Here is a 10,848-nt window from a genome sequence, read left to right as displayed (position 1 = left end):
AGCCCCAAAGGCGCCTCTGCGAAAGCAGCCTACAGTGTCTGCTGCGCCCTCGGGCAACGCGCGCGTACGAGGCCCCAGGCGCCATCCGGCAGCTCCTGGGACGTGCAGGACCTGTTGCCAGCTCCTGCATGTGCAGCGTAACCAACAACAGTCTGCCGAGGAGAGGGCAGGGGTGGTTACAGGCAAACCCCTGTGCACAGAAAGGGGAAGAGCAAATGCATGGGAGTGAGCCAAGATGCTCTCCAGCAGAAGATGGGGGTCCAAGCGCAAGAACCTCTGCAGCACCACAAAAAAATAAACAGGCTCCACCAAACCAGAAAGCCCTCACCTAATGATTAACCTTCCCAGGAGGGAAACCAAGGGAAACTCCTCTGGCAGCTAGCGAGCTGTGTCTAAGCCCTCATCTGGAAAAGTGAGCACAAATTGCGGTAATTCATGTTCCAAAGAACTGAGGTGAAATGAGAGCCAGTACACAAAAGAATTAATAAATCAGTCAGTGAAAGGAGAACCCTGGAGAGACTGACTTGCTAAACCTGGCAAACAAAGCCTGAAACAGGATGCAAGGGCTGTCTCCAAACACCTCCGGCAGGTAGGCAGATAGGGGGAAGTGGGACTGGCACATAAAGGCAGAGGCTTRTAAAATTGTCTTTTTGGCAGATAATCCAGAAACTGCCATCTGAGGGTGATTTTTTTGTTGTTGTTGCTTTAAACCAAGAGGTAGATACAGTTACGAAAGACACCCTGTGAAAGGGTGCCCGTGGAGGACRCGCCGGCCTCCTCCCGAACACCCTCCCGAGCAGCACACGCTGCCCAAGAGCTCCTGCCCTTCCTGGGAGCTCAGCACAGCTCCGCAAATAATGACACCTAATTAAAGGCGTCGGGATAAGCGAATGCAACACCCTGGCTGCAGAGGATCAGGAGCCAGTCATTTCGGCTGTGCTTTTAGCCAGAAGTACCCAGCGAAAGGTGAGACGCGGATTGCTGMTAAGGCAGCGTGGGTTTAATTGACAACAGAGCATCAAGGCTCTTGCAGGGAAGGAGCAGCCGAGGAGGAGACAAGTTAGAGCTGCCAGGAGCACCCAGCACGCCAGGCGACACCAGCACCCCGTCCCATCCTGGGGCAGAAGGGCCCCGCGAGCAGGGCTGATGTTCCAGTCTAGCAGGTAAAGGTTCAGGTCACATGAAAGGAGTGCGTCCTTCACCAAGCTTGCTGCTGTACAYGAACATATATAATTACATATTTTTTATATATATATATAAATAAAAATATCTCCTTACAGCATTAGATTATCTTGAGAAAGTCCTAATGCAGCTTCATCCATACATATAATCTTCATTTTCCATCCAGGGAAGCAAACAAGGGGAAAATAAATAATAATAATGATGATGATGATAAATAGTGCCTTGACAAAAACACCAACTTAAATGAGATGTGGAAGCAGGATCTAGTCTGGACTTTGCATATAATCCACGGCCAAAATAAATAAAAATATATATAAAAATATATATATTCTTCTTCAAATACTTTTATCAAAATCTGAAACGTTAGTAATGAAGTTTTCTACTTACTAGGGCACAAACCCTCATAATTTGAGCTTGCCATCACATGGCTGACGAAAGCTTGGATGATAATTAGAGAGTTAACACACTAAAGGTAATTGTGTAATCACTGGATGCTCAGTAATGCGGACCCAACGCTAAACACCTACAAGAAACGAGAGGTAAGAAAATACTGCATTACAACATGTCTAATTCTTCAGAAATCAAAAAGCTTAAATGTTAGTGAGAAATTGATAATGCTCGAGAAAATACTATTGCARTGGGTTCTGGATCACTCATTTTGCATAGCATTGCTGGTCAGAAAGTGACTGCTGCTTTTAAAAAGGCTCCTGGAGACACAGGTAGTTTTTTATGCACCTCAAAACAAGGGAAGTCCTGACCCAGTGAGTGTATTTTATATTCGTTACCGAGCAATTTGAGCATCTGAAATAACCAGACATCAGTACAAGCACTGGCAAGCTATTAAATATATTTTGAAGCAGGACACAGCCGTGACACTAAAGGTTGGAGCATTACTCCCGTTCACGACGGCGAGATGAAGCAAACGTGCAGCTTCTTGCGCTTGGCAACACCGAGAATCCCAAGCAAAGCACATCCAGTCAGCAGGAAATCTGCATCCCAGCCCACGATTCCGCAGCTGGATGCTGAGCAGCATGACAGCAAACGCACCCGTGCAGCACACGCGCCAGTTTGCCAGAGCGATCAGTTACGCTTCGAACATTTAACAAAACGCATCTCAAACGTGTTTGATATCAGCACCACGGAACACYGTCAGTAGTTTTCAACCGATGCAAGTTTCCAGTTGCAGGAGGATGAGGAACGGAGAGTCTCCAGTGCTTGACCGAGATGAGGCGCTTTGTCCAGTCACATGGAGCATTCCCGCTGCTTGTGGCTTTCCTTTCCAGTAGAGGCACACATTTATTTTCTTCACCAAGCGAGTCGTCCAGAAGTMACCTCCCGAGCGGCAGGAATTAGTCACGTTCATAACGCAACAGGCGCAGACACTTCAGCCGTGGCTGCAGCTGTGCAAGTTCTCCACCTTCAGCCCCTAATGGTGCCAACAGGCTCCATCAGCAGCYTTTCAATACAGGCCAGAACCCCAAACCACACATTTTCCTTAAGTTTCTCAGCGATAGCTGAAGATGGAGCCATCGTGCTGGAAACCCGGCTGAGCTGCCCTCCAACCTGTGAGCCCATCTCTGAAGAGCCACCCTATGGTTCCCTGCACGGATCTGATTTGCGACAYGCTCAGCCTGGTAGCACAGAGGGAGATGATGCTTTGCTACAGGAACAGGGGCCCAAAGTTTGGTCCTTCTAGCTCATTTGGCAGTCAAAACAGTAGCTAAAAGCAGCATACTCCTCCCTGGAGGAGGAGATTGTATCTATACCAAMGATGATGGGTAAAAATCATCATCTCACTGGCAAGCACGTCTTCCATTCATCTCCAACAGGGTCAGCAGTTCATCCCCTATGTTCAAACAGCAGGGGGATTGGAGTAGGTGATCTCCAGAGGTCTCTTCCCACCTTAACCATTCTGTGAAACCGCGATCTCATGAGCACAAAGTGACTCTCACTCCCAGGGGAAAAAAAAAAATACCATTTGATCGAAGGTGAATATTCCCAGCCCCGTGTTTGCTATTTAACAAACTTAACTGCCTTTAAGGAAAGGTTGATTTCTTCACAACTCGCCTCCACTGTTATCCCACAGGAATTCCTGTGGCGGATGCTCATTCTGGACTTTATGGTCCTTGGACTTCAAGACAGGATCACGCAAGAAAAAGAAACAAAACAGGGCACTCACAAAGCTGATAGAGAACAGCAGTAAAGGCCACGCGCTGCTGCCCGCAGTTACCCTCAGCACCTYGCTGCATTTCTTTCCGTGTTGATACTCGTCCCTATCTGTTTCAYCTGCTTGAGAAAACACAGGCAGCTTTTTGCTAAGGCATTAATACCAAAATAATCCCCAGTTTTGGTCTGCATCCATAGGAGAAACRCATCAAAACCCACGCAGGGAGTCATCGTGATGACTTCACATCACAGCAATATCCTAAACACCTCCCCTTTTTTGTTCCATTTCTGCCCAACAACCAGGCACACGGATCCCGTTTTTCCTTATATGCAAGCAGCATTCAAAAAAAACATAGTGATGGAAAACCTATATCCTCAAGGAAAAAAAAAAAAGAAAAATCAGAGACTCCCAGTTTTATTTCTCAGCTTTCTGAGAAATAATTGAGTTCCTCAAATTAATCTGGGTCTCCTTCCTTGTTTTTTGGTCTGTGCAGCAGTTACATTTTCAGTCTACCCCACAGGAAGGTGAGGCTAAAAAAACAAGTTGCCCTGCAGCACACAAGGTTATAAACGTTTATAGGGRCTCATCGTGCGAGTCCTCGCAGCCGCCTTTCCCCCTTCCCCATAAAGGCAGCAAACTGCCCCTCACCTCAGGGGCCGTAAACCACACACCTTCGTTTGCTTTGGGGAGGGGCTGCACTTGACGGGCTCTATTTCGGGCTCCGGACACCTCCTCCTCCTCTCTTCTGCTTCACTGCAGCCCTACAATCCTTGCCCCTTTTCAAATGACAATAAAACCTGATTTAAGTTGCTTTTAAAAGCACCTTGCGTGCGATACATTTATGGAAAACCAAAGTGATGCCGTGCTCAGCGCCCTAAAGCTGGCAAAAGTCAAGTCTAAGCCCGACAGCTACCGAGAGCCCAAACGTCCCCTCACGTCGAGTTGGCTGCAGTCCCACTTCAGGCTGGGCTCAAAACCTGCAGACGACCCTTCCAACCAGCACCCCAAAGATAGAGCTATCTTATTAAAGAGAATTGACTTACCTCTGCGGCTAACCTGCTCTGCTGGATGAGCTGATGCCTCCAGGAATTTTAACTCCTTTAACCCCATCCTCAACATACAGGAAAAAGAAGCAAAAGGGAAAAAAAACCCAAACCCGGATTATTTCATGCCCGCCCTAGGAAAACGAGCCAAGCAGCCAGTGCGAAGCAGCACTGAAGCAGTCCAGCCAGCTCCAGTCTGATAAAACGCAGGTTGCCTCAGCTCCTAACCCCCCCCGACAGTGCATGTGTAAGGCGAGTGACCTAGAAAATGCCTTATTCCCACATGTAAACACAGAGGCCCCCCGCGTCTTGCACCACAAAGCAACAACCCCGTCACGGCGCCGGCTTTCGTAACGTGCCGGCAGCTGGGCCAGCGGAGACGASCGCCACGTCACCGCCAGCTGAGAGTCCCCAGGGCCCTCCCGAGGCGCGTCCGTGTCCGCGCAGCGCCTCAGAGCTCGTCGGCAGCGGTGCTGTTGCTCCGGGGCAGCTCGCACTCCTCCTCGAAGCGGCAGTTCTGCAGGATGTCCCGGTAATAGTCCTTGAGGTCCGCGTAGAGCGCGAGGGTTCGGTTCGAGTGCTGGAAGGGCAGCAGCTGCTCGTTGAGCAGCATCTGCAGCTGGTACTCCTCGCGGGAGGTCTTGGCGTGGTCGCAGTGGTAAAGCACGAACACCAGGTTGGCCGCGTAGGGCACGATGCGGCCRCTGCGGAACTTGCGCTGCGCCTGCCGCGCGTAGTTGTTCGCCCTGAGCGGCTCCTCGTCTTTGAAGAAGCCCATGAGGGCGAGCAGCGGCTGCAGGGTCTCTGCGTGGCCGATCTGAACGATCACGGGCGAAGAAATGGGCTTTGAGCTAGAAGATAAAACGAGAGCCAAGGATCAGGAAGAGCCCTGGTGCTTCGAATGTGGCATTCGGGCACCCTGGGAGGAGATCCCGGACTTTTATTCCACTCTGCAGTATTCCACCCTGCCCTATAAAGGCCTGCCTGGGAACTTCTGTATTTAACAGGCTTTTTAAAAGCATCCAAGTTGAGGAAACCTGTAAGACATATTGTAATAAATATAGTTAGATACCATCAAATATGGGAAGCTAAAGCAAAGACCAGGCTCGGGATGCGCACCCGTGGTTCCCTCAGACCTCCTGGGTAAGCCCAATTATTTGCGCTGTTCCCGGTCACGGAAAGAGCCAATGATCACGTTACATTCCCCACGCTGGTTTGGGATGAAACAAAACCTGTTTTGGAATAGCATCGGCTCCTCCCGCTGGGAATTAAGGGCAGCAAGTCCTCAAACCAGCTGCGAGGCTCTGGGAAGACACAAACGAAGTCGAGCCCTTGGTATTATGTGGCTGGACTTGCTGCTGGGAAGACATCAGGACATCCCAATAGCTCCTAACTCCACTGTCAATGCAGGCACTGTCAACGCAGCACTCAGCTCAGTGAAACGAAAGCTTTTCTCAGCTGCTGCAACGCAGGACAGGCGACGACAACTGCATTTGGAGACGTAAATACAGGCTAATTACAAACCGAGCAGCACATTAGCCAACGAGGGCCAATGCTGCTGCCCCCTGACATAAGCACGACCCTGCGACTACGGGCTCAGCAGGCAGGTTGCTGACTTAGCCTTGGAAAGGCCTCCCCTCGTGGCACCCCAGCCACTGGCACAGAAGTCAAGGAGAGTTTTTCAAGCCACCAGCTTCTCTGCAACCAGCGGTACCTGGAAGTCGCGTTCCGAAGAGCAAGGGAGATCTCCAGGACCGGCAGCCCACCCGAGCTGACAGCCTTCCCTCTACACGCTAGTGGTTCCAGCGAGCGCTATCCCTGATTTCTGCCCACAAGGCCGAGGGCCGCGGCCCCTCGGCAGAGCCCCGGGAGCTGAGCAGCTTGCCGGAGGCCACGCTCATGGAGCGAGGAGAAGCTGGCAGCCACACGAGGAAGCGGTGGCCAAGCGGGGTGCCCGCCCCGTACCCATCAGACGGGTGGCTTCTTGGCACCCTCTCCGGGGGACTCTCCCAGGTCACTCGGGGGTGTGTAAACATACACTGAGCTTTCCCAAGACAAAAGGTGATGTTTTAGCAACGCCCCTGTGCCGAACGGGGCAGGGACGGCCACCCACAGACGAGGCACCTCTTGATTGGTCTGAAAAGGAGGTGTCTCCTCGGCTTGAAGCGACTGAAAAATGGTTAACCGAGGATCTTACTTGGAGGCAAGAACTTTGCTCGGATAAGCAGGGTTTTAGGAGGAACACGTGACGCGCTTGGCGTTGCTGGCTCCGTAGGGCTGCCGTGTTTGTGCAAGCTGAAACACTCCTTGCACAATCCCGCTCCCTGGGGAGCCCACAGGCCAGGCGAGAGAGGCCAATGGGACCTCCAAAAGGTTCTGCATGGAGACTGCGACCTGTTGTCCACCCCATCCCTCTGCTGCACCGAGACGGGCATTTACAGCCAACGCGGCGGCTTCAGCCCCTGCTCCAGCTCCTCCAAAACCAGAGATCCCGGCTGCATCGTTGCCCTTTTATTTATAATCTCCCTGCTCCGATTCCCTCCTGTTAAAGTCATAAAGTTTGGGGATCCTTGGACTCCTTTTGATTTCCCTTCCCTTCTCTCTTGCCTCCTCATTCTCATGATGGAATTCATGAGCTCCCAGCTCTGGGAATGGGCATTTTCCCCAGGTCGTCATCTTCTCAATCCTGTCAATGAGGGGAAGAGGATGGCAGGAGGAGGATTTTCCAAGATAACTGGAACGGGATATTCTTCCGGCCTCCTGGGCCAAATGTGGCCTCTTTGCATAGAGGAACTCCACAGATTTGGCCAATCTCCCCTTGAATCCATGCAAGCATCTAGGATCTGCGGCAAGGAGCTTCGCAGCCTCATGCATTGATTTCTAGCTAGCTCCCAATTTCTCCATTTGAAGAGGACACCAATAATTTCATCTTTTCTACTCCTAACTTCACAGTCATCTTCTCTCCAAGCTGATAAATCCCAGCTTGGGCACTTCACCACTCTGGCATCCTTTTCCCAGCACTAAATCCCTCCCATCCATGAGACATCCATAATGCYGCCTTCTTTTCTCAGATCACAGCTCTTGACGTCGTGTCTCCTCGGCCAACACAAGTTATCGAGCCTAAAGTGGCAACAGCACCACTCGGAATCACGGTTTGCTGGGGGAAGATGGACTCCTCCCGGCCCGGGCACAGGGAAAGGTTGTTGTTGCTCAGGCGGGGCTGATAAATTCAAGCTGGGGGCRCGTTAAAACAATCAACGGGCACTGATAAACACCGAGAAACTGATAAACTCCCTCATGAGAGGGAATGATTGCTGGCTCCTGGTTGTGGAGCTCACCCGAGACACGTGCGCATTTCAGCTGCAATCCTTGAGGATCAATCCAACCACAGCTGAAAACGGATGTTCTTTAACCACTCTCCCCCTAGGAAAGCAGGGCTGGGGTAGGCATTGGTGTGGTAGCTGTTGTGCAGGCTGGGTCTAGTCCCCGCCGATCCCCACGGGCTCAGGTTTAGCGCTGAACCCTCTGCACCCACCTTCACCAGAGGATTCGCTGCCACRTTGCTTAGGGCTACTGATGTATCGCCTCCGATTGGGAAAAAATTCCCTTGCCTGGAAAACCAAAGTTGATTTCCTAAGCTTTCTGCTAGAGATAAACAAAACCTCGGGAGATAATGGGATGGCAAAGCACAGAACCCGGCCTTGCTCGCTAGCTTCCCGAGTCGTCAGCAACGCAACACCTTTTTCCCGCAAATCCCAGCAAGGAAAACGCTTTCTGACCAACACAGACATACAAAAACAGGCTTGGAAAGGCGATAAGAACGCACAAAACTCACTTAAAACCCCGCTTAAAAATGCCATGGCTCTTATCTAGTCCCACACGTCTTAATTACTGCAAAGATGCCTAGATTGGCCGGCATGTAATGTCTTCACCGCAGTTTCAAGCTGCCTTCTGAATGAACCAACCTCTGACATCCCCACAAACTCGGCGGGATTTAGCACCTCCTGGGAGCAGCCTGGGCGCTGAGCTGGCCCTGGGGCTCGCCTGGCCCTTGCTGCCCACCAGAGGCTGCCTCCTGGGCAGAGCAGCTCAGCGGTGTGGCTCAGGCCTCCGGGCAGCGGTCTGCCTGCTGGTTTAGCTCTTTAGATAAAAGTATATCGATTCCATACAAATTGCTGAGCTGTCTTTGCAGGGCAATTCTAAGTAAGCAAGTATTGGGCAATTCACCTGAGATTAGCCACATTCTGGCAGGTCTGAAGGGCRCAGGCAGTATCTTAGATGGCAAGTTCTAGGCAAACGCACAAAAAGACATGCTGTTCCAGTGGAAATTCCCTTGGTTTCCTCAAGGGTGCTCTTGGAGGCTGTCAGAAAGCCTTTCCTCCAAAAACGGAGGTACCAAACCAAGCCTACAACACGGTATGGAGGAGCTCCTCGGCCGAGCTGTTCAGGGTTTTATCAGTGAAAGCCATCTCTTTTATCTGAGTATCTGGAAATGAAGACATGCCCTGCCTCTTTGCTAAGTGTACAGAGACCAATTTTATGGTCTATTAAACTGCAGAGCTAGTGCTTTGTTCTGCAAATTCCTGAGCGTCTTATTAGAGAGATCAGCTGGCCCAGGAGGTGCACGGGGCGCGAGCAGACACACCAGAAGCCCAGCTGCTCTTTATCTTGGTGAATGAGCCCTCGCTGTGCTATCAAGCTGACAATCACCTCGGCTGGAAGTTTTCACTGGCGACTCTTCCAAAGCCCTAAGGAGTAGGGATACATGGCGAGGAGGCCCCTGAGGTGGACCCAGACAAAGCCACCCAGGGTCATCTACACCTGGATGCCYTCCAAGACAGGGAGGGTAGAGCAGACTCTTTGCACCTTAATTCTCACAGAATCATTAAGGTTGGAAGGGACCTCTAGAGTTATCCCCCGTGGTGCAGCCCTGGCTGTAAATGCTCTGTAGTTAGAGCAAGTTGAACCACGTGGCAGCCCAGGGTCTCCYCTCGACCTGCTTTGCTGCTCAGCAAGTGACTGAAAACCCCAGGTCACAGCACAGGGAGGAGTCAGGTCTGTCCCAAACCTGCTGATGTGCCCAGGGAGCCAAGGACCTGCTCGTAGAAACGCAAGGTCCCACCATTAACCAAGAAGCTTTGATAAAACAAGTGACCAGAGGATTTTGATCGGAGCAAAGGTGTTTACGCGGTGATAACATCGTTTCCTCTGAATACATGAAAACCCTTTTGCTCTTTCCCTTTGTACTTATTCTAACAGGGAAGTTCTGAGCAGTTCCTTGGGTTTAGACCATCCATGACTTCTCATAAGCTGAATCACAGTTTTGAAAGGAGCAGTTAGGAACATTTATCAGTTGTTTTGAGGTCTGAACTGCAGCCAGTTAGAAAATCACGTAAAATAATAAAAGCTCGCAATAACTTAGGAAGGGAGAATGTTTAAGTTAGGCTTAGCCAAGAACACCTACTAAGCTCACCTTGACTTGATCCTGGAGTAAGTTTAACTAGCCTCTCTTTCTGAAATACCTGCACATTTTCAGAGGAAGCCACCCAGTGCTTTGCAGTATCCACGTGCAGCTACTTCAGCGTGCTGGATCACTAGCCAAGTCCTTTAAGCACTGAGGTGTCTGCCCAAAGAAGGCCGCCTCAGTCCAAGCCGTTCGGCCAGCAAACCGACAAGTGAAAACAGGTATTTTCGCGTTCTCTCTCCAAAGTACAAAGGGCAAAAGCACCGGGCAGTTGAAGCTGGAAGCCTAAAGCAGCTTAACGACTAGCAGGTATCCCTAAAACACAGCCCGAGCCATTAGCCAACCGGCCAAACGCCGCACACGCCCCTCTCCCATGGGAATGCTCTGCGGTGCCGCCAGGCTCTGCGCTGCAGCCCCAGCAGCTTCCTCCTCCCTCGGGCTCCAGCTCCCCACCAGGCCCGTGGGCACCGAGGTCAAGCTCTCGCTCTTGGCCTCACACACGYCGGGTCTCTCACCTACGTCCATCACACCCCAGGTTCTTCCCTCTGCTTGGCTGCCGACTCGTATGATCCACGGCCGCTCGTTCTTGGTSCCTCTAAGCCCGCTGTGCTGGGTGGCCAACAGATTCCCAGTTGGAAGAGGAGGCAAGGTCCAGCCTTGGCTGTGTTAGTCCTGCAGCCCCGCTCGCCAGCACCATCCRGGGTGGGAGGAATTGCTATGGGTTATGGGCCCCAGCTGCCCACGAAGTGCACAGCTCGTACAGAAGTGAAAAATATACCAAACCCTTGAGGAACATTCCAAAACAGCAGCAAAAAAATCACTTATCCTGCAGTGACTATTTTGATTCTCTCCATCTATCCCAACACTTGAGGGGCTCCAGACACTGCTCTTCCATAGTAGTGCTGTTATCAGTACAATGGAGAGCACCCCCATAGATCCTTTTCCACAACAGGAAAACCTGGAAAAGTTTTCACTGTTTCTTCTTCACAAAA

At 51.2% G+C, this 10,848-nt stretch overlaps 1 protein-coding gene across 1 annotated transcript in view; it reads right to left on the bottom strand.

Annotated features, from left to right (window-relative positions):
• Window positions 1–3,852: 3,852 nt before the first annotated feature.
• The window catches only part of MINPP1 (multiple inositol-polyphosphate phosphatase 1), a 12,772-nt gene continuing 5,776 nt past the window's right edge, over window positions 3,853–10,848 (bottom strand). The window contains exon 6 of the mRNA XM_026040677.1: window positions 3,853–5,243. Within this exon, the coding sequence (XP_025896462.1) occupies window positions 4,844–5,243 (400 nt within the window). The 3' untranslated portion in view covers window positions 3,853–4,843. The remainder of the gene's footprint in view (window positions 5,244–10,848) is intronic.

This window comes from Nothoprocta perdicaria, unplaced genomic scaffold, assembly GCF_003342845.1.
Source record: "Nothoprocta perdicaria isolate Ctin4 unplaced genomic scaffold, notPer1 scaffold_260, whole genome shotgun sequence".
Lineage (NCBI taxonomy): Eukaryota > Metazoa > Chordata > Aves > Tinamiformes > Tinamidae > Nothoprocta > Nothoprocta perdicaria.
This window is presented reverse-complemented; position numbering and strand designations above follow the sequence as displayed.